General features: G+C 42.8%; 1 protein-coding gene across 1 annotated transcript in view; it reads right to left on the reverse strand.

Moving 5' to 3' along the window:
• col27a1b (collagen, type XXVII, alpha 1b) overlaps positions 1-24509 on the reverse strand; it is a 592171-nt gene that overhangs the window by 246642 nt on the left and 321020 nt on the right. The window contains exons 18-19 of the mRNA XM_068012172.1: positions 19440-19493; positions 13734-13787 (exon numbers count right to left, since the gene is read on the reverse strand). Coding sequence (XP_067868273.1) covers positions 13734-13787; positions 19440-19493 — 108 coding nt within the window. The remainder of the gene's footprint in view (positions 1-13733; positions 13788-19439; positions 19494-24509) is intronic.

Consider the following 24509-nt stretch of genomic DNA (forward strand, 5'->3'; position numbering starts at 1 on the left):
TCTTCACTTGCCTGGATGAGTACAGCTCTAACAACACGCAAGAAGCTCGACACCATCCAGGACAAAGCAGCCGCTTGATTGGCACCCCATTCACCACTTTCAACATTTACTCCTGCCACCATCAACGCACAGTGGCAGCAGTGTGTACCATCTACAAGATGCACTGCAGCAACTCACCAAGGCTCCTTTGACAGCACCTAGAAGGACAAGGGCAGCAGACGCATGGGAACGCCACCACCACCTGCAAGTTCCCCTCCAAGCCACACACCATCCTGACTTGGAACTATATCGCCGTTCCTTCACTGCCGCTGGGTCAAGATCCTGGAACTCCCTTCCTAACAGCACTGTGGGTGTACCAACACCATACGGACTGCAGCAGTTCAAGAAGGTGGCTCACCACCACCTTTCCCAAGGGCATTTAGGGATGGGCAACAAATGTTGACATTGCCAGTGATGCTCACATCCCATGAAAGAATAAAAAATAACTAGATTCTCTTGAAGCCATTCTTGTCTCTCACATATAGTCCTAGCTCAGCCTACTGCCCTCCAACTATCTCAAGATGGCAGCTGCATTTGCATGCAGGTAACACTCAGTTTCAATTATTCAACAGTACTACTCAAAATAGATATTACTTCCAACACAGCATATGTTGCATATTTGACATATATATTCTTTAAGTTGTGATTGGTATCTCATGAGAGCATGATTGTTGCCCAATATATATGAATCGGTATTGGTGGATTCTGGTTGGTCGGTACAAATAGTAAGTTGCACCTTGACTTCTCAATTAACCAGCTTTAGCTGTTCCACAGAAGTATCTTCAAGAACATGTTGCATGAGGGCTTCACAATTTACCAGTGAGCTCTTCCCCAAAAGATCTGTATATCTTTTTAAGACAAACAATTATATTTTCAACAGATTGTTGCTTAGAGATGCAGAATTGTGAAGAAGGGGATATTCCATTCCTGCTGTGCTCCTCCAAAAGTAAGGAAACTCCCTGAAATGTCAGAAATTTACAAAGCCGCAGATTCTCAAGACAATTCTGTTCCTCATAAATTCCCAGAATGTTAACAATCATGTCTGTGGCTGTCTAAGCGTTAGTCACTGTTTTGAGGGTGGGAGCGAACTAGGGTTTGCAGACAAATTGTGGGGAATGGAAAGAAAGACGGATGAGATAAATAGAGAACAAAATAAGGAAAGAAATCTAGTTAGAAAAAAATCTGAGTTTGAAAAGGACAGAAAATAAGTATAAATATAAAACCATGTAAAGAATTTACCACTAGAAAAAATATTAATTAACTTTTGGTCCAGTTGTAAATGGATCAAACCTAAACTTTCATAAACTGGGATGAATTTATAAAAATCCCAGTTTGTGTCCACTTGTGACAGAGAGAGATAGCAGGCTCTAGACAAGCAGGAACTGTAGCCATCTATAAAAGAATATTCCTTAAAAAACAATTTTATTTTTACTAAAACTCTTCATAAAATTGAATCAAAATGTTAAAAAATCTGACTGTGTATAGAAAGCATCTGATCCTAAGTAATCGTCTGAGTTTAACTGTAAGAAAATAATTCATTACAAATAGCATTCACTAATATATTCTTAAAATACTGTGCATGTTACAACAACTCACAGAATGTACATGAGCTTACAAGGGGTGTTTAATGGAGTTTGAATCAGTATGTTCAGCTGGGAATCAAGATTTCTAGTTGTTGCCATCTGAACAGCTTCCACATCCTACTGTTTGTTTCTGGATTATAAGCCTTTCCTTAGGGAAATACTTCCAGACTTTTTTAAAACATCTTCTTTAGTGCTGGGAGAAATAGAGAAAAACATTAAGAATTGGACCCGAATACTGGGTGAAGGTCTCTGTTATCGTCCCTCTCTAACGCTAGTCTTCAAATTGATTTTTGTTACTCCCTGGGCAATAAAGTGAAACCCTTTCAATAGTTTTGTTTATTGCAATCTTTCTAGATTCAGTCACTTTTATTTCTTTATGATTGCCATCAGCCACTCTGAGGCGTGTCTAAGGTGAGAAAGCCTGATATAGCACACCTAAGATATAAGAAAACTTACTCCAACCAAGTGCCAGCCAGTCCCACTGAACATCAGGTTGGGCTCATTGTGGATTAAGAGAGTGTTAAAGCTACTCTCAGTGATTACAAGGTCGTAAGCTGAATGATTAATTCTCAAAATTCATAAATTGTGACAAAGGAACACCAAAGATTAGATTTCAGCCTTGAAATCATGCCTTGGCATGTTAACTTTTATAAAACACATCGTGAATCCTATGTGGTTGTTTACCTTGCACAGGATCACTTTTTAGTAACTGCAAACAGAGGCAGCTTCAGAGGATCATACACGTCCGCAGGATGGAAGACTGTTGCATACCCAAGGACCTCCTGTATGTTGAGGTAGCCGGGGCCTGACGACAAGTGGGGCGCCCAAAGCTCCGCTTCAAGGATGCTTGCAAGCGTGACATGAAGACCCTAAATGTGGACTATCACACTTGGGAGTGACTAGCTGGTGAAAGACAGAAATGGCGACACATCCTGTGGACTGGTGTGCACTACCACGATGGTCAGTTGCAACAGCAGCTTGGTAACAGGTGCCAACATCAAAAACAACAACTCACAGCGTCACTGGGCAGCTTCGCATGTGGCACTAGTGACAGAACCTGCCTCTCAAGGATTGGCCTTCACAGCCATCAGCAAAGGTGCACCAAGAGAAGACACCCCAACTAAATGGATTGTTTGCTGCGTGTCGATCATCTTTCGTAGATGGAAGGATGCCAACCAATCAATACAGCCTAAATTGATATGTAATTGCACGCTGACAATTGTGATATAGCCATTGAATGTTTAACGAGAAGTTACTTGCAGTTTATTACTAAGAAACAGGATAGTCGGGAAATATTCCCTACTTCTAAACACAAAGTTACTGAAATTCCACTGAAACAAGAAAAAATGATGGTTTAAAACCAGATGTAATTGTATTAGTTCTGTCCCCTACAGCACCAATGCAGTTGGGTTCTAAATGCTAACCAACAAGCTGACTCGCACAGTGAATGAGAAGATTATCCTTTCACGTCTGGGATCCTGTCCAAACTTTTCCAAATGAAGTGTCTCACTGACAGCTCCATCAATCCTATGTGAAATTAACGGGTTGACTTCAATCCGATTTCTAGTGGGCACGTCATAATTTGTCATTAAATTGGATAGCTCACTCAAAGGTGCCATAAGCATAGTGGGTGTGGGACGCTCTGCTATTCCGCTGGGAATATGCCGCTGAAGTCGTGGGTGAATGCACGTTTTTGAGGTGACGCAGAGCAAGCTTTACTGAGTCACAAACAATGCTGTACCTGAGCTAAGAGTGTTCGATGCTGACGACAGGTGCCAAAGTAGAGAAGGCTGACATTCCACAGCACAGAAATCCCCCACCTCAATAAAAACAAAAAAACTTCCCCTCCAAATGGAACATACGATGACAAAATTATAATTGTTCAATTTTATCGGGGAATGTCATTTTGTCAAGTTTTAGGTATGCCACTACTTCTGCTGGACTGGCGATCTGATCTGTTTTGTTGTAAACATCACAAATAGATTTAACTTTTTCACATAATTAGGATGAACAAACTGGATCTGTGCAGACTTGTTTTGGATCCAACTTAAATTTTTGTTTGGATTAAAGGGAGTGCTGAATTGGTCCCAAGTCACTGAAGTACAATCCTTGGAGCCCAGCCCCAGTTCCAAATTAAATTCACTCATCTGGCACAAGCTGACATTCCTGAAACATCTTGCCTTCTACATGGGTAAAGCGAACACCGGCTGGAGCAATGCAATTGACAGTGCAGGTAACCAACCGCATGTGGGCTGCAAATGAATTCTTTTCTGAGTCACTACAGTGTACAAAATAAAGGCTGACCCAAATGGAAAAAAAAAACCTTTGAGCCGCAAAATAAAACGAAAAAAAACGAATACAGTTGCTTAGTCACATGTACTTTGGAAGCCAGCAAGGGCTTAATTCCAGCTAATACTTTGTCAGTTCACCAAGTATGGTACTAACCCTGCTACAGATGTGGATATACTTGGTGTACTTAGAATTGGAAAGCTTGCACTCAGCATCCTAAAGGACAACACGAGAGTCTGTAACCATGAAATGTCCAATTTCTAGGAACATCCTGCATTAGAACGAGTGGACAAAGTGAATCCGAAAATCAAGGCAAACATATTAATTACTTAAAACAGAATTTATTTAAACTATTCTGTTTCTAGAACTGAATAAAACATGCCCTGATAATCAACAGCAGCATGTTAGGCATTTCTGTAGGAGAACCTGCTTTTATCTAGTTTGTGCATGTTATGACATTTCTAGGATTTGGACGTACAAGTACTCATAATATGCCTTATTGCCTTTTACCTCTTACCTCTTAAACCTAGTTCACTTAATGCAATCATGTGCTGTGTAATCTAATTTTTCAGCATTCTGTAGTACAGAGAGTAGATGAAATGTTAAAAAAAGGTTTCCTGAAAGAGTTAAATATCTATGAATGTTGGGGAGTGGAGAAGAAAAGCACAATTTCAATCATTGGGCTTACAAATATCATTTAATTACTTTTATGTCAGCTTGTCAAACCATATCTGTAGAACATTTTTATTAAAACATAACAAGAACTCCTTTTTACTTGTGCACGCAGAGGAATATTGTCATCTTGTATTAATTTTTATTTAAAAGTTGGTTCTGAATGGGATGGAGGAGCTGGATTGCTGTTAACTGAATCAACGTCTTATTAAATCACATTATTCACAGAACAAGAAACATGCAGAAACAGCTTCTACCAGTTCAAATCCAACATAAACATCAAACAGAATGAGACAGACCAAAAAACTGACCTTTTTTTAATTTAAAGTACAAAAAAGGTCAGACCTTTATTATTCTATCATTATTCTACTTGGCTCCCAGTTGATATTGTCTCGATTTTAAAATTCTTATCCATGTGTTCAAACCCCTCCGTGGTCTCGCCTTTCCCCATCTCCGTAACCTCGTCCAGCCTGACAACCCTCTAAGATCTCTGCACTCCTCCAATTCTGGCCTCTTTTGCATCTCTGGATTTCTTTTCTCCACCATTGGATGTTGTGTCTTCAGCTGCCAAAGCTATAGAATTCCCTCATTAAACCTCTCCACCTCTCTCTCCTTTAAGTCACTCCTTAAAACCTACCTCTATGACCAAGCTTTTGATCATCTGTCCTAATATCTCCCTATGTGGCTCAGTGTTGAATTTTATCTGATAACACTCCTGTGAAGTGCCTTGGGATGTTTTAGTACGTTAAAGGCACCATATAAATGTGAGTTGTTATATAATTTATCACATAGTATTATGTGTGGTACTGATGTGCATCTAAGATGTACTTAGGCTACCTGACTGCCTCTGAGAGACCTGCAATAGACCGAACCCAATTGGTGAAATGATAAAATCCCTTTCATCATGGCACTGGCAATGTGTGGAAGTGTCCGCTGTGACAATTAGATAAATCTTTAAAAAAAAAATCCATCCCCAATGTATTCATTTATTCTGTTCCTTCTTGATGTATTTTCAGCTATGTAAATAACATTATTATTGACCCTAATAAGATTTGAATGTGCTTTTTAACCCTAAATTGTGCCACTTATCTGGCCTTTCGCTACATTAAACTCATCAGTAAATGTTTTAAATCCCACGACTAGTCACAGAAATACATTGAGCTTCAATTTGCTTTCAGATCCCCCCTCAAGGAGTCTTTGAGCCACCCGCTTGGACCCTCACATGCACCGTTTCTGTCCCCCTCATCCTCCATAAAATGGGGGCCAATAACTCAGCATTTTGAGTTCCCATCTGAGGCCACACACACCAGCATCTACCAGCTCTCTCACATGGATAGGAAGAGGGAGAATAACGTTGCTGTAGCTCCAAAGGGCGATAGGCATCTCTCTCCATTAGAGAGAGAGAGAGACAATTGATAATGTATAGTGTGAGGGTCACCGCTCCTCAAGCAGGGGGGCACAACGAGGAGGCAGCCCTCCTTGAACTGCCACATCTGGTACAGGGATTGAACCCATGCTGTTGGCGGCTTTCTGCATCACAATCTAGCCAACTGAGCTCGCTCGGAAGACAAAAATCACTCTTATGGAGCTCCTATCAATAGGTTACAGATCAGCTTTTGCTAGGAGTTTGGGAGCAGATTGCCTGCCTTGTTAACTGATACTAAGAAAAGAGGAGAGATGAAGGCAAAAAAAAAAAATTAACTGGGAGGAAAGGAATAAGTAGAAAATGAAACAGATAACAGCTAAGGGTGGAGGTAAATTTCTATGATCAAGAAAAATTTGAATTTTGAGCAGCTAACCATACCTAGCTTATACTTATCAGGAAAGATTAAACAGGCTGGAGCTCTTTTCACTAGAAAAGAGAAAATTGAGGGGTGATCTGATAGAGTCTAAGACTTTGAAGGGATTCGATAGGGCAGACATAGAGATGTGTCCACTTGTTGGAAAGATCAAAACTAAAGGTCATCAATATAAGACAGTCACTAATAAATCCAATAGGGAATTCAGGAGAAATTTCTTTACCCAGAGAGTGGTGAGAATGTGGAACTCGCTACCACAGGGAGTGGTTGAGCTGAATACTATAGATACACTTAAGGGGAAACTAGATAAACACATGAGGGGGAAAGGAATAGAAGGATATGCTGATTGGGCGGGATGAAGAGGGCGTGGGTGGAGGCTCGTGTGGAGCATAAACACCAGCATGGAGCAGATGGGCCAGCTCTCTGCATGAGGAACTCACTTGGTCCCACTCCCTGGCCTTTTCCCAGTAGCCCTGCAAATTCTTTCTCTTCAGATAACTATTCAATTCCCTTTCAAAAGCCTCAATTGAACCTGCCTCCACCACACTCTCAGGTAGAGCATTCCAGATCCCAACCACTCACTACATAGAGAAGTTTTTCCTCGTGTCACTGTTGCTTCTTTTGCCAACCATCTTAAATCAATGTCCTCTGGTCCTTCACCCTTCGGCCAATGGGAACAGTTTCTCCCTATCCACTCTGTCCAGACCCCGAATCATTTTGAACACCTCTATCAAATCTCCTCTTTATTTTCTCTTCTCTAAGCAGTACAACAACTTCTCCAATCTATCCACATAACTGAAGTTCCTCATCCCTGGAACCATTCCTGTAAATCTTTTCTGAATCCTTTATAATGTCTTCACATCTTTCCTAAAATGTGGTGCCCAGAATTGCTCCAGTTGAGGCTGAACCAGTGTTTTATACAGGTTTATCGTAACTTCCTTGCTTTTGTACTTTATGCCCTTATTTATAAAGCCCAGGGTTCTGTACACTTAATTAACTGATTCCTCCACCTGCCCTGCCACCTTCAATGATTTGTACACATATACCCTCAGGTCCCTCTGCTCCTGCACCCACTTTAGAATTGCACCCTTTATTTTATTATTGCTTCTCCTCGTTCTTCCTACCAAAACAAATCATTTCACACTGCTAGAATCATAGAATAGTTACAGCACAGTAGGAGGCCATTCAGCCCATCATGTCTGTGCCAGCTCTTGGCAACAGCATCTCAGCTAGTCCGACATCCCTCGCCCTTTCCCCGTAGCCCTGCGAAGTTTTTTTCTTCAGATAGTTATCCAATTCCCTTTTGAAAGCCATGATAGAATCTGCCTCAAACCACTCTCAGGCCATGCTTTCCAGATCCTTACCACTTGCTGCAACATGGAAGGTTATCAGGCGTAGGTGGAAATGTGGAGTAATCAGTTCAGTCATGAACTTATTGAATGGCAGAGTAGGCACGAAGGGCCGAGTGACCTACTCCTGCTCCTAATTCATATGTTTGTTTAATAACATTTTTCATGTTGCCTTTGGTTCTTTTGCTTTCACCTTACATTGGTGTCCTCTGGCTCTTGACCCTTTTGCCAATTGGAACAGTTTTTCCTTATCTATTGTCCAGACCTCTCATGACTTTGAAAACCTTTATCAAATCTGCTCTCAACCTCTTCTTCTCTATGGAGATCAACCCCAGTGTCTCTAATCTATCCACTTAACTGAAGTTCCTCAGCCCTGGAACCCCATTCTCGGAAATCTTTTCTGCACCATCTCTAATGCCTTCACATCCTTCCTAAAGTGTGGTGTCCAGTTGAAGCCAAACCAGTGTTTCATAAAAAATCATCTGCATTAAATTTCATCTGCCACATCACCAGCCTGTCTACGTCCTCTTGAAGTTTATCACTATCCTCCTCACAGTTCACAATACTTCCAAGTTTTGTGTCATTCACAAATGTTGAAATTCTACCCTGCACACCCAACTTTCGGTCATTAATAAAGATCAAGAAAAGCAGTGGTTCCCACACTGACCCCTGGGGAACCTCGTTATATACCTTCTTCCATTCTGTGAAACAACTGTTAACCACTACTCTCAGTTTCCTGTCACACAGACAACTTCATATCAATGCTACCGCTGTCCCTTTTATTCCACGGGCTTCAACTTTGCTGACAGGCCTGTTGTGTGGCACTTTATCAAATGCCTTTTGGAAGTCTATGTACACCACATCAACCCTCTCAGTTGCCTCATCTATTTGTCTCCCCTTCCTCTCCTCAACCACTTCTTCTCTTCCTCCGTCCACCCTCCACATCCTCCCCTCCTTCTCCTCAATGCTTACCACCTCTTCTCCCCTTCTTCGGCTTCCTTCCTCCATTTCTCTTCTCCCGCCAACTCATATCCTCTCTTTCTGCCTTCCTCTCCTTGATCCAATGACTCCACCCTCTAACCCTGCTTGACATATATACTAGTATGGCCTCGACCTCCTGTGTGCAATGCCATTGTCTCGTAATTCTAATAAAAAACACTGATCTACCAACAGAAACAATAAATGATAATACAATAGTGTAAATACGTTGGTGTGTTATATGGATGGAGTGACATCAGGATCTGCTAAATCATTCACAGGAAATGGGCATTACAGGCAAGGTCAGCATTTATTGCCCATCCCTAATTGCCCTTGAGAAGGTGGTGGAGAGCTGCCTTCTTGAATCGCTGCAGTCCTTGGGATGTAGGTACACCAACAGTGCTGTCAGGAAGGGAGTTCCAGGATTTTGACCCAGTGACTGTGAAGGAATGGCAATATAGTTCCAAGACAGGATGGTGTGCGTCTTGGAGGGGAACTTGCGGTGGTGTTCCCATGCATCTGCTGCCCTTGTCCTTCTAGGTAGTAGAGGTTGCGGGTTTGGAAGGTGCTGTTGAGGGAGGCGAGGTGCATTGCTGCAGTGCATCGTGTAGCTGGTACACACTGCTGCCACTGTTTGAGCCTGGTAATGGTGTGTGTAACCTGGTGTAATTCTGTCTCCGTCTCATACGTTTAAATATATCTTGCTCGTGGCATGTTGCAACAAATCTGAGAGATTCTAATTTTGCATTGAATTAGATCTGTATTCAATTCTGAATGACTCCACTCATGCTGAAGTTGTACTCTGAATTTAATCAAAGGAAAACCAAACTTTTACCGCACATTGGCCATCTCCAAAGGGGAAAAATAGTTCAAAGTGACATCACTTGAACTGGTTTACAAACTCAATAGAAAGGCTCACGTGGAATTATTAACTTCATTCTCCCTAATCCTTAACATTCAGATAATCTGAGGGAAAACAAATCTTCATTATGCAACAGCTGTGGTCAGAGTTTATTACTGGGTGTTAAATTTTGGTTCACATTTGTACCAGTTTGTTTCATTTGAGGAAATAGATCTATCTCAGATGTATGGAGACTACTCATTGATCCAGACTGAACTAACGCCATTCAGACTTCATTCTTTCAACTTACTGTGCATGACGAATGCGGGGCCCGGATTTTACGAGGGTGCTGCAAATTGCGGCCGCACTCTTTGAAGTTGGCGCGAGGGCTCCCGGCAATGGCGTCTGGCGCCACCACGCAGGCGCCAGTGCCATTTTTAAAGGGCTTCAAGCCCTGACAGATTATTTGAATTTTTAAAGACACCACCACCTTTTATTTGAATAAAATCAGTTCATTACACATCAAAGCCCCTCTTCCACCCACCCCCAACCCCCCAATGATGAAACAATATATTTATTTCCCTCTCACCCCCAACCCCAGAAAAAACATTTTTGCCGGTCCCAACATTTCACGCCCAAACTTTGCACTCTTTGCCCTTCAACTCCTTCCCACCGTTGACTGAATCAGTTTTCACCGCTCCCACCCTCTTCCCGCTCTGAGAATTTCACTGCTCGCCCCCATCCCCACCAGTGTCACACCTTGGATGCCCATGCGGCTATCTGAAGGTGCGGGACGTCCGGCCAATGGCCAGAATATCGGCGTGGGACGGCTGTCGAGACCAGGTGAGTTTATTTGCACAATTTTTAGTTAATTTTAATAGTAAAGTGAAGGCGCCACCACGTGGTGGCGAGGGGGCTACAATGAGGCCTCGTCACCGCCGTAAAATGCAGCGGGGCCTTCTTGGCGTCGGGGCTGGAGGTGGGCCTCTCCCAGAAGAATTTTTCGGGCTCCCCTACCACGACCCCCGATGCCGGAGGGCTGGTAAAATTCAGCCCTGTATCACAACTGGCAAGCGTATTTACTTTGCTGCTGATGGCATACTTGAAACTAATGGTAAACTGGCAAAGTATCTGAGGTGACACTAGTGTTGCCAATTAAAGAATATAAGAACATAATGAATAGGAGCTGGAGTAGGCCATTTGGCCCTTCAAGCCTGCTCCACCATTCTATCTCCAATCCACTTTACAACACTATCCACATATCCCTTAATACCCAAAAATCTACTGACCTCTGTCTTGAACATACTCACTGACGGGGCAGCCACTGCTCTCTGGGGTAGAGAATTCCAAAGATTCATAACCCCCTGAGTAAAGAAATTTCTCCTCATCTCAGTCCTAAATAGCCGACCCCTTATTCTGAGACTGTGACCCCGTGTTCTGGACTCTTCAGCTAGAGAAACATTTTCTCAGCATCTACGCTGCCAAGCCCCTGAAGAATTTTATATCTTTCAGTGAGATCACCTATCATTTGGCCTGCACCGCTGAATGCAAAACAAGCCCAAAGCACATTGCTATCAGCAGCTGTCACGTATTTTGGCAACTGGTAGGCCGAGCCCAGGAACTGTTGATATTTGCTCTGTCGCAGTCCAAACGAGTAGTTTTGCTCCCAACAGCATGTACAGGCTTTTCTCAGTCCGTTGTAAACAATTACTTTAAAACAATTACCACAGGAACCATTATACAATACAAATAGGGTGTCACTACTGTGGAAATAACTACACAACATAAACAGTCGTTTCTATAGCAACTGAAGTTGGAGGTATTCAGGAAGCAATTTTCCAATTTAAATGCAGCACAAGATTCAAATCTTTTGCTCAGGGGTCAGATTCAGTCTCTCCCTCTCCCACTGTCCAGTTCAATTATAACAATGAATGATGCATACTACAAAGGAGGACTGGCATGACAGATGTTACAATTACTTAGAAACAAGCTTATTACATCTGTTTTACATTCCTCTCCTCAACTGCAAATGATGCCATATTCGGTATTTCAGTTAACCACTTCATCAGATCGGCAGCATTTTTAAATCACGTTTTTGAGTAACTGAGGTAGCAGTGTCTTACATTTTTAATATACTTTACAAAATTGCACACAAATTCCGGCATCTTCACTTTATCTATCGGGTCACTTACGGTTTCTCAATACTATACTGTGTTGTACAATTGCGTGGTTATCCTGGTCTGTTCTGATTCAATGGTTATTGTTACTCATCTTTGTGCTGTATATTTGCCTAATGGTTGCTGTTTGTCCTGAGCCTACTGTTTGTACATTTATTGCTGTTTGTGACTGCACAGTGTAGTTATGTGTTCTCCATTATTTGCCTTAATTGTCTGACGGGTTTTGTGTGGTTGCAGTTGTTTACTTGACTTTATAGCATCACATTACCATATAGCACTCCTTTCATTCTTCGACAAGTTGGTTTTTCTTTATAAATGTAATTGCCCTGGCCAAATACAGTCCTATAAAAACTGATGCACTTAAATATGCAAATGATTGGTGACTGGTGCATAAAATTAGTTAAAAACGGCGGTACATCTATTGAACAAGCAGAGATGCTTTTGAAAGAGAAGTGGGTTTTAAAAGTTGCATTTAAATTACTGCTCATAGTACTTGTTTCCAGGAAATTTGGAAGATATTTGATATCCAACTGATCAAAGCAGTTGGAATACAAAGGGGAGGAAGTGATGCTTCAGATGTTTAGAGCCATGGTCAAATCCCAGAATCATTCAGTTCAAGCATTGCTCCTCAGGAAGGATATACTGTCCTTGGAGGGAGGCAGTGCAAATCCTACTGGAGTTGGAGAGCTCAATAATGAGGGCCGGTTACATAAATATTGAAAATAGAAGACTGAGGAGTTCAAAATGATAAGATTCAACAGGGCAGATAAAGAGAATCTATTTTCTCTGGTGGGGAAATCCAGAACAAGAGGGCATAATCTTAAAATTAGAGCCAGGCCATTCATGAATGAAATTTGGTGACGGAACTCTGAAACTTGCTCGTCCAGCAGACGGTGGATGGTCAGTCAGTTGAAACTTTCAAAACTTCGAGGGGGTGATTTTTGATAGGGAAGAGTATCAAGGGATATGGATCAAAGGCAGATAAATGGAGTTGGGGTACAGATCAGCAATAGGGAGGCGGTGGCGTACCGGTATTGTCACTGGACTAGTAACCCAGAGACCCAGGGTATTGCTCTGGGGACATGGGTTCGAATCCCACCACAGCAGAAGGTGGAATTTGAATTCAATTAATAAATCTGGAATTTAAAGCTAGTCTAATGATGGCCATGAAACCGTTGTCGATTGTTGTAAAAACCCATCTGGTTCACTAATGTCCTTTAGGGAAGGAAATCTGCTGTCCTTACCTGGTCTGGCCTACACGTGACTCCAGATCCACAGCAATGTGGTTGACTCTGACATGCCCTCGAAATGTCCTAGCAAGCCACTCTGTTCAAGGGGATGGGCAAAAAATGCTGGCCTGGCCAGCGATGCCCACATCCCATGAAAAGAATAAAACAAAAGAACTAATTGAATGGTGGAACAGCCTACCCCTGTTCCCATCACCTATTCAACCCATTGTGTATTCATTTGGCTATTAATGAAGACTTTAATGGATTTTAAATTGAGAAGTAAAATCACGGTTTATTATTGTGCATTAATTGCTCTCTTTGTACAGCTTCAACAGACAGATATATTCCAGCAGGGGGAGCAGCTGCCCAAGAACACATTGCAAAGGTTAACCCAATCTGCCATTTTCTTATTTGCTGGTTTGACAATTATAAGGTATCAATTTTTACTTTGATTCTTACTTAATTTGAAATTATTTAATTTCCATTTCCCTGTTCAGGTTTTTCCCTCACCTTTAACCTTCACAAGTTCTGATCAGGAAAGTGATTACGAAAAGGTGGATTCAAACTACTTCGATAATGAAGCAAAAATAAAAGCAAAATACTGCAGATGCTGGAAATCTGAAATGAAACCAGAGCGTGCTGGAAATACTCAGCAGGTCTGGCAGCATCTGTGGTGCGAGAAGCAGAGTTAAAGTTTCAGGTCGGTGACCCTTCATCAGAACATCAGTGTCTGCTCAGTTTAAACCTCACTGGTTAATGAAATAATCTCACACTTACCTCAAGGCCAGGGGGTCCTGGTATTCCAGCTGGACCTTTATCACCAATTTTCCCCTGCAAAAACATTAGCATAAGTAACATATCAAGAAGCTCTACAATACAGAATACTCCAGCTGAAGCCTAACCAATAAAGGTTTAGCATAATTTCCTTGCTTTTGTGCTTTGTGGCTTTATTTATAAAGTCAAGGAGCCGATACGCTTTTAAAAATAGCTTTATCAACTTAACCATAGTCCTTCAAAGATTTGTATATGTGAACCCTCAGGTTCATGGTTAAAATTGGATCATTATATTGCTTCTCCCCAAAATGCATCTCTTCACACTGAACATTAAATTTCATCTGCCACTTGTCTACCCATTTCACCAGTCTGTCTATATCCTCCTGAAATCTGTTACTATCCTCCTCACTGTTTACTACATTTCTAAGCTTCGTGTCACCTGCAAACTTTGAAATGATAACCAATATCCCCCTATACCTGCAAATCCAGGTCATTAATATATAAAGAGCAATGGTGCTAATATTGACCCATGGAGGACATTACTGCATATGTCCCCTGCAGTCTGAAAAACAACCGTCACCACTACCCTCTGCTTTCTGTCTCTTTTTTAAAAATTCATTCATGGGATGTGGGCGTCACTGGCTATGCCAGCACTTATTGCCCATCCCTAATTGCCTTTGAGAAGGTGGTGGTGAGCTGCCTTCTTGAACCACCACAGTCCATGTGGGGTAGGTACACCCACAGTGCTGTTAGGAAGGGAGTTCCAGGATTTTGACCCAACGACAGTGAAGGAAGGACGATATAGTTCCAGGTCAGGACAGTGTGTGACTTGGACAGGAAGTTGCAGGTGGTGGTGTTCCCATGCATCTGCTGCTCTTGTCCTTTGAAGTGGTAGAGGTCGCGGGATTGGAAGTTGCTGTCTAAGGAGCCTTGGTGCGTTGCTGCAGTGCAGCTTGTAGATGGTACACACTGCTGCCACTGTGTGTCGGTGGTGGAGGGAGTGAATGTTTGTGGATGGTGTGCCAATCAAGCGGGCTGCTTTGTCCTGGATGGTGTCGAGCTTCTTGATTGTTGCTGGAGCGGCACCCATCCAGGCAAGTGGAGAGTATTCCATCACACTCCTGACTTGTGCCTTGTAGATGGTGGACAGGCATTGGGGAGTCAGGAGGCGAGTTACTCGCCGCAGGATTCCTAGCCTCTGACCTGCTCTTGTAGCCACGGTATTTATATGGCTACTCCAGTTCAGTTTCTGGTCAATAGTAGCCCCTAAGATGTTGATGGGTGGGATTCAGCGATGGTAATGCCATTGAATGTCAAGGGGAGATGGTTAGATTCTCTCTTGTTGGAGATGGCCATTGCCTGGCACTTGTGTGGCGCGAATGTTACTTGCCACTTATCAGCCTAAGCCTGGATATTGTCCAGGTCTTGCTGCATTTCTACACGGACTGCTTCAGTATTTGAGTCATCACGAATGGTGCTGAACATTGTGCAATCATCACCGAACATCCCCACTTCTGACCTTACAATTGAAGGAAGGTCATTGATGAAGCAGCTGAAGATGGTTGGGCCGAGGACACTACCCTGAGGAACTCCTGCAGTGATGTCCTGAAGCTCAGATGATTGACTTCCAACAACCACAACCATCTTCCTTTGTGCTAGGTATGACTCCAACCAGCAGAGAGTTTTCCCCCTGATTCCCATTGACTCCAGTTTTGCTAGGGCTCCTTGATGCCATACTCGGTCAAATGCTGCCTTGATGTCAAGGGCAGTCACTCTCACCTCACCTCTTGAGTTCAGCTCTTTTGTCCATGTTTGAACCAAGGCTGTAATGAGGTCAGGAGCTGAGTGGCCCTGGCGGAACCCAAACTGAGCATCACTGAGCAGGTTATTGCTAAGCAAGTGCTGCTTGATGGCACTGTTGATGACCCCTTCCATCAGTTTATTGATGATTGAGAATAGACTGATGGGGCGGTAATTGGCCGGGTTGGATTTGTCCTGCTTTTTGTGTACAGGACATACCTGGGCAATTTTCCACATTGCCGTGTAGATGCCAGTGTTGTAGCTATACTGGAACAGCTTGGCTAGAGGTGCGGCAAGTTCTGGAGCACAGGTCTTCAGTACTATTGCCAGAATATTGTCAGGACCCATAGCCTTTGCAGTATCCAGTACCTTCAGTCATTTCTTGATATCACATGGAGTGAATCGAATTGGCTGAAGTCTGGCATCTGTAATGCTGGGGACTTCAGGAGGGGGCCGAGATGTATCATCAACTCGGCACTTCTGGCTGAAGATTGTTGCAAATGCTTCTACCTTACCTTTTGCACTGATGTACTGGGCTCCCCCATCATTGAGGATGGGGATATTTGTGGAGCCATCTCCTCCAGTTAGTTGTTTAATTGTCCACCACTATTCACAACTGGATGTGGCAGGACTGCAGAGCTTAGATCTGATCCGTTGGTTATGGGATCACTTAGCTCTGTCTATTGCATGCTGCTTATGCAGTCATGCTACCGAGCCACTCTTGGTGATGGACACTGAAGTTCCCCACCCAGAGGACATTTTGTGCCCTTGCCACCCTCAGTGCTTCCTCCAAGTGGTGTTCAACATGGAGGAGGACTGACTCATCAGCTGAGGGAGGGCAGTAGGTGGTAATCAGTAGGAGGTTACCTTGCCCATGTTTGACCTGATACCATGAGACTTCATGGGGTCCGGTGTCAATGTTGAGGACTCCCAGGGCAACTCCTCCTGACTGTGGCAGCTCCCTCCCTACTGTCTTAGTCACTTTTGTATCCATGATGCCCCTTTAATCCCCTGGGCTTCAATTTTGCTAACAAGTCTATTGTGCAGCACTTTATCAAATGCCTTTTGAAAGTCCACCTACAAAATATGACCTGCACTTCCTTCATTAACCCTCTCGATTAGTTAGTCGAGGAACTCAACCAAGTTTGTCAGATGCAATTTGCCTTCAACAAATTTGTGTTGGCTGCTATTTATTAACCCATGAGTTCGCAAGTGAAAATGAATATTGTTCTGGTTGATAGTCTCTAGAAGTTTCCCCACCACCAATGTAGGACTGACTGGCCCGTAGTTACCGTGTTTAACCCACTCCCCTTTTCTGCTCAGTCATTAAATATTTGCAGCCCTTCTTCAGTCATCTGGCACCACTCCCATATCCAAGGAGGATTGACAGATTGTGGTCAGAGCTTTCATCATTTCCACCTGTACTTCCCTCAGCAACCAAGGATGTATCCCAACCAGACCAGGTGAGTTTTCTACTCTGAGAGCTGCCAATCTTTTAAGTTCATCTTCTCCAATTACCTTTTTCTTTGTGCCTGCATAATTACATCCAGCATGTTCCCAGTCTACATTGTTGGCCCCCTCCTGTTCCTTATTTATATGTGCCTTTGGCGGCAGTATTTATGACCATGTGCCAGCTTGCATGTGTACAGTGATGTGACACAACTGGATCTCTCCAGCATCACCCTGTCTGACATCAAGCCTGGGATGAGCCAAGATTTGTAAGTTTATTTAGAAGTATATTCGTGCACTAGCATCATTTGCACTACACCTATCGTGCACCAGAATTTTAAATCTGTGTGCGCATCAGTTTTACAGGGCTACAAGCTGCAGAACATGATTTGAATCAGGGGAAGGGGCAGCTGCAATTGTAGCATGACTGCATGTCACAGCTGATCCTTATGGCCAAGCAAAGAAATATTTGACCTATAGCAGAATAATAAAAGAATACGAGTATGCACGTGATGACCAAAATTCCAATGAATAGTTCCGTGTTTTATAACTGACTTGTACTAAACACATAAGAACTGAGTATTCCTGTTTAAATTAACAGATACTAAATACCCGTAGGCTTTTAATTCTGTATTTATGGGATTAACCAGATATTTGTGCTAAATAAATAATATTTTTGCCCATTTTGTAAGTTTGATCAAAATCGCATGCGAAAACATAGCCAAGTGTGGGGAAGCATGGTTACCTTTCTAATGAAATCAAACACATTCCTTTTGAATGTGTTTATGACGATGTACACTAAGTGACGAGACTAACTATTTAGCCCCCCCGCCCGCCACTAGCCCATGGTGTGCAATATAAGGCTCGTTTCCTGTAATTTGCCAATGTAAAAATAAGTTGAGACCATGTTCCATTTCGAAAAAATCTTCAATTACAATAAAACCTAGAATAGAATCAGACACAGTGCACAGTGTCACAGTGGTTAGCACTGCAGCCTCACAGCTCCAGCGACCCGGGTTCAATTCTGGGTACTGCCTGTGTGGAGTTTGCAAGTTCTACCTGTGTCTGCGTGGGTTTTCTCCGGGTGCTCCGGTTTCCTCCCACAGCCAAAAGACTTGCAGGTTGGTAGGTAAATTGGCCATTATAAATTGCCCCCAGTATAGGTAGGTGGTAGGGAAATATAGGGACAGGTGGGGATGTGGTAGGAATATGGTGGTAGGATTAGTATAAGTGGGTGGTTGATGGTCGGCACAGACTCGGTGGGCCGAAGGGCCTGTTTCAGTGCTGTATCTCTAAACTAAACTAAACTATTACATTGGTACAGCACAGAAGGAGGCCATTCGGCCCATTGAGTGTGCCAGCTCTTACAAAGAGCTAGCCATTATCCCACTCCCCCATTCTTTCCCCATATCCCTGTAAGTTTTTCTCCTTTGGGTATTTATCCAATTCCCTTTTGAAGACTACTAGATGCAGAAAAGATTCACAAGGATGTTGCCTGGTTTGGAGAGCATGAGTTATAAAGAGAGATTGGTTAGCTGGGTCTATTTTCCATGGAGCGAAGGAGGTTGAGAGGGGACATGATAGAGGTATATAAAATTATGAGAGGCATAGATAGGGTAGATAGCCAGAGTTTGTTTCCCATGGTAGGGGTAACTAAAACTAGAGGGCATAAATTTAAGGTGAGAGGGAGGAGGTTTAAAAGGGGTAAATTTTTCACACAAAGAATAGTGGGTATCTGGAATGAGCTGCCAGAGGAGGTGGTGGAGGCAGGAACAGTAGCGACATTTAAGAGGTATCTGGACAGGTACTTGAATGAGCAAGGCATAGAGGGATATGGAATTAATGCAGGCAGGTGGGATTAGTATAGATAGGCATTATGGTCGGCATGAACGCGATGGGCCGAAGGGCCTGTTTCTCTGCTGTACGACTCTATGACTATTGAATCTGTCTCCACCACTGTTCCCAGCAGTGCATTCCAAATCCTAACCACTCGCCTTTTTGGAAAAAAGTTTATCCTCAAGTCACCTCTGGTTCTTTTACCAATCACCTAAAACCTGTGGCCTCACATTATCACCCCTTCAGCCACTGGAAACAAGCTCTCTTTATTTACTCTATCTGAACCCTTTATGATTTGAACCACCTCTATCAAATCGAAACATAGGCAAGAAACAGTAGCTATTTTGGTGTGGACGTCTAACATAGCACAGACAGAAATATAGGTACAGTTACATTAAACATTCACACCAGAAGTGTTGCAACTGGAAAATATTACTAAATAATTCACATACAATGCTTTTACACATATTTAGGAATTTCCGAACTTGAAAAATATCAAATATTTTCCATGCATCAAACAAACGCAGATATTTGGATGACTAGCTGTGCTATTTTTAAAGATGCACCAATAAGGAGAGAAAGGTAACTCAATATCATAAGAATGAGAAATGTTTGGATACTCACAGCTATCCCGTGTTTCCCCCTCATTCCAGGCATGCCCTGTAACCCTGGATTACCCTGTAGTGACATAACAGTACTTTAATCCAAGACATCGGCAGATTGGCTGTCGCAGAGTAATACAATTATCATTAATTACTCATGCTATCAATCACAGCACTCAGCTCAATGATCACAGATTCACAAAAACAGTTTCCAAGAGACAGGTGTGAACTCAGTGGCTGCAGTTTGCAACCAGAAAGGAATTTAACTCAAATAATTTTATCTGGAAGTGAACTAGAGGGCACATTTTAAAAAACACAATACAAGATTAAAGACTAGAAGCAATGTTTTACCCACAGGCGAATGGATATAGGGGGCAAGACTATTTCTGGGTCAGTGATAGTTTGAAAAAGGAATCGAAACAATAAACAATAACTGTTCAGATAGCTTACAGAGTTACACCAGTATTAATATATCTGTTTGGTTCAAATAGGTGAGGTGAGGAGTGGAGAGGTGTTCTTGGGGTGGGGGCCATCGTGATGGGTGTATGCCCATGGGGGGGGGCCTGGGGTGGTGAGGATATGTCCATGAATGTAGCAATACATGAACAGTAGAAGGAGAAGGCATGATTGGCTAAATGGCCTTTTTTTTTTGCTCTGAGTTTTATTGATATGGAACGAATTTAACAATTTCCTGCTGGGCTTATGAATTCAAACAATATTTCAACTGCATCAAAATTGATTCTAGTATGTGCACTGCAGACCAGTCCCTGCAAAGGCAAACACCCCTATAACATATTTAAATGACCTTGTTTGAGTCTCTCTGGGATGGGCATCTGTCCTTATTCTTTGAAAATACAGTGCTCATGGAAGCATAAAAGACAAATTGGACTTCGAGTTACAAGGTGCCAGCAGCATCGCAGTAACAGAACTTCCTTACAGAAACAGAGGCGCGGCATATTATCATTTCATTAGCTGTGTGTTTAATCCAACTAAGCTGTCCAGACTGGCCAAGAGGGTGTGGGAAAATGGCGCACTGACACGGAAAACAAAAGTCCGAGTGTTTCAAGCCTGTGTCCTCAGTACCTTGCTCTACGGCAGCGAGGCCTGCACAACGTATGTCAGCCAAGAGCGACGTCTCAATTCATTCCATCTTCGCTGCCTCTGGAGAATCCTTGGCATCAGGTGACAGGACCGTATCTCCAACACAGAAGTCCTCGAAGCGGCCAACATCCCCAGCTTATACACCCTACTGAGCCAACGGCGCTTGAGATGGCTTGGCCATGTGAGCTGCATGGAAGATGGTAGGATCCCCAAGATGCATTGTACAGCGAGCTCGTCACTGATATCAGACCCACCGGCTGTCCATGTCTCCGCTTTAAAGACGTCTGCAAATGCGACATGAAGTCCTGTGACATGGACCACAAGTCATGGGAGTCAGTTGCCAGCGATCGCCAGAGCTGGCGGACAGCCATAAAGGCGGGGCTAAAGAGTGACGAGTCAAAGAGACTTAGCAGTTGGCAGGAAAAAAGACAGAAGCGCAAGGGGAGAGCCAACTGTGTAACAGCCCCGACAACCAATTTTATCTGCAGCACCTGTGGAAGAGTCTGTCACTCTAGAATTGGCCTTTATAGCCACTCCAGGTGCTGCTTCACAAACCACTGACCACCTCCAGGCACTTACCCATTGTCTCTCGAGACAAGGAGGCCAAAGAAGAGTCCAACTGCATCTCCTTTTAGACTAAAAAAATTATCTTGCTTTTACAGAATACAAAAAGTCATATGGTCTAAAGATTCAAAGTTCCGACCCCAATTGCTATATTTTTAACTTATTAACACACAAAGCACTGAATGTATCTCCTGGCAGCTCTGGAGCAATTCCAGGGGTAGATGACCTGCCTCCCCTCTGAACCAGTGGCACAGGTGTAAAAATATATTCACCATCTGTAATCAATGCATTTACGGGTCGGGTGTCATTTTAATCTTCAATGGAGCATCCCATGACAGGGTCGCATATCGAGACCTCAAGGCATGAGCGCTGCATAATCTTCCATCGATTCACTACATATAATTCCTAGGAGCAGTGGAATGAAAATGTGCCACCAATGTCTTTTGGTATCTTTCCACCACCTGCCAACACCAGGAATGTCACAATTTTTTGAAGTGACTCCTGTTGACCTTTTCCCTATAATGCCAGCTTTATATTGGCGGAATAACCCTTGTATCATTTTAACTTTTGCTGTGAAAGTGCTTCCATTTTTTGTTAAATTTTTTTGAGGACTTGACTTTTAAAACTGAAAAGGATTCCATAGATGCTAGACTTGAGAGTTTTTTTTAAAGAGGTCATCGGAAGGTTTTTTGGACTTGGTTTGTAAACAACCCTGACTGGAAGTCACCTGTCTTCAGGTAAGTATCCAGTGGGGATTTTTGACCAGGGGAGGATGTTTGCAGAGAAGTGACAGGTCAAGATTTATAGGGGTCAGGAGGGTTGACTCTTGAGATAGTGTTTTTGGTTTCGCTTTGGACAGAGAGTTGCGGTTTGGACAGTTTTTGAAAGGAGTTTAAGAATCAATCTGCCAAGGACAAAATCCCAGTTCAGCCTTTTCCATCTCTTTGAAAAGCTCTTAGGAGCGAGTGTAAGAAATAAAGAAATTGACGCTGTATTCCTCCTGAAAGACCTGCCAGAAACTCCTGTTGCTGCATTTCTCCTGGAAAGCCTGCCAAACTGATCTTCAATGTCGCCTAAAAAGAACTGTTCTAGAAAGATCCCAGTGACTGCTGTCTACATGTATTTGGGATGCCAAACTAAAAAGTGACAACTGACATCTTTCCACATCTTCTCTTTTTTTCCTTCAGGAATTTGCAAGTATTTGGCCAAAGTATTCTTTTTTGTCTTTTTTTCTGTAACAGAGCTCTAAAGAGAAAATCTCTTTATTTTTCAGTTCACCGGTGTGTGTGTGAGGGGCTAAGGTAAAAAGGGAACTCCCATTTCAATCTGTGTGTTAATGCTTTCCTTCACTACTGGTTAAGTCTTGTTTTATAATAAACTGATAATTTTGTTGTTTATTAAAGAAACCTGGTTGGTGTATTTTATTCTGGGATAAAAATAGCGTCTATGATTGACCGTACCGGAATCTGGGTACACATTTAAATATATGTCGTGACCTGTGGAGAAGTGGAACTCGGGAAAACAGTGCACTCCTCCCGCCTCGTAACATATAAATGTGGGCTCTGTGTGGTATAACCAAATGCCGATGACATACAATTGTAAGTGGTTTAATAATAATTGAAGAGAGAAAAAAGAAGTTTCTTGTGCATTAGAGTAAGGTAAACACTACCAGAACGTCTTTGTCAGTTGCTACGACCTTTCTGGTGAAGGAGGATGTAACCCTGAGTGATTTGAGAAACTTAACCAAGGCTAGGCTAAACGATTTGGCAGAATTGTTGGTGTTAGAGTTAAAACCAGGAGCTAAGAAGGCAGACATAATTGCAGTAATAGCGTACCATTTGCAATTAGAAGACGGTGGCAAACCACCTGGTAGTACAGTTGAATGAGCTAAAATTCATTTGCAGATGAGGCAGCTTGAACTTGACAAAGAAAAAGAAAACAAAATAGAATTGGAAAAGCTTAAACTTGAATTTCAAAGAGGAAATGAAAGAGAATGGAGGAAATTTAAATTAAAAAAGATGGAACTAAGACGATTGGGGTGGTCTTGACTCTAGTGAAAATTTTGGTGGGGAAAGATCTGACTCCAGCCCAGGACCCAGTGGAGAGCTGTTTAAATTTGTGCAAGCTCTCCCGAAATTTGAGGAAAGGGATGTAGAGACATTTTTCATTTCTTTGGAAAAGATAGCCAAACAGATGAAGTGGCCAAAAGAAAGCTGGAAACTGCTTATGCAAGGCAGGTTGATGGGTAGAGCTCATGAAGTTTATGCCATGCTTTCTAAGGAGGCTTCTGCAGATTATGAGAAGGAAAAAAAGACTATTCTCGCTGCTTATGAGTTGGTCCCTGAAGTGTACAGGCAGAAATTTCAGAACCTCCGGAGACAGCCTGGGCAGACTTATATAGATTTTGAGAGGGTAAAGCAAATTAATTTTGATTATTGGATGTGGGCACTAAAGGTAGAGCCTACGTATGAGGCCCTTAGGGAACTACTTCTCCTGGAAGAATTAAAAAATTCACTCCCTCCGTTAATAAGAACCCATGTAGAGAACTAGAAAGTTTCAACAGTCAGACAGGCAGTGGAAATTGATGATTACTGGCTTGTTTACAAGTCCAAACCCTTTGTACATCACCCCCACAAAGGAGGATAGAAGGTGGAAGGGTGAAAGGAAGGCAAGTAGCTGGGAACAAGAAGGAGCAGCTCGGAATGCTCTGAGATCTCCTCCCCAGGCCAGAAAGGAAGATGCTGAGGGTGGAAGTGATGTCCGCAAACCTAAATGTGACCATTGCCACTTGATGGGACACCTTCGTGCAGAGTGCTGGAAGTTGCGGGGTAAACCCATGGGACTTATTGGGGTACACAAGGCCAATGCAGAGAAAGGGGCCCTGACCAAGAGAACAACAGATCAGGCTGTAGCTCTGACTGTAACTGTAAGACCAAGTACAAAAACCGCTGTGAGTGTGGGTGACGTGAACAGGATACTTGAGAGTTATAGGGAATTCTTGTCAAAAGGAAAAGTAACTCCTTATCCCTCAAGTGAGGTTGGTAAACCTATAGTTATACTTAGGGATACAGGGGCAACTAAAACTCTTTTGCTGGGAAAAGGCAGAACTTTTTCACCAGAGAGCACATTGAATGCTAAGGGTTTAGTGAATGGTATTGACAGGGAATATATACCCGTACCTTTATATCGGGTGCACCTAGAGTGTGATCTAATGCCTGGAACGGTCTGTAGGAGTTGTTCATAATTTGCCTGTAGACAGAGTTGACCTGCTCCTGGGGAATGATTTGGTCGGAGAGAAGGTAGTAGCTTCTCCAGTAGTCACAGAAAAGCCAAGTGAAGTCAAAAAGACAGAACAGTTGCAGGAAAAGATTCCAGGAATTCTTCCTTCATGTGTAGTGAACCAAGCAATGGCTAAACAAGTTCCACT

This window comes from Heterodontus francisci, chromosome 32 (assembly GCF_036365525.1).
Source record: "Heterodontus francisci isolate sHetFra1 chromosome 32, sHetFra1.hap1, whole genome shotgun sequence".
NCBI classification, from domain to species: domain Eukaryota; kingdom Metazoa; phylum Chordata; class Chondrichthyes; order Heterodontiformes; family Heterodontidae; genus Heterodontus; species Heterodontus francisci.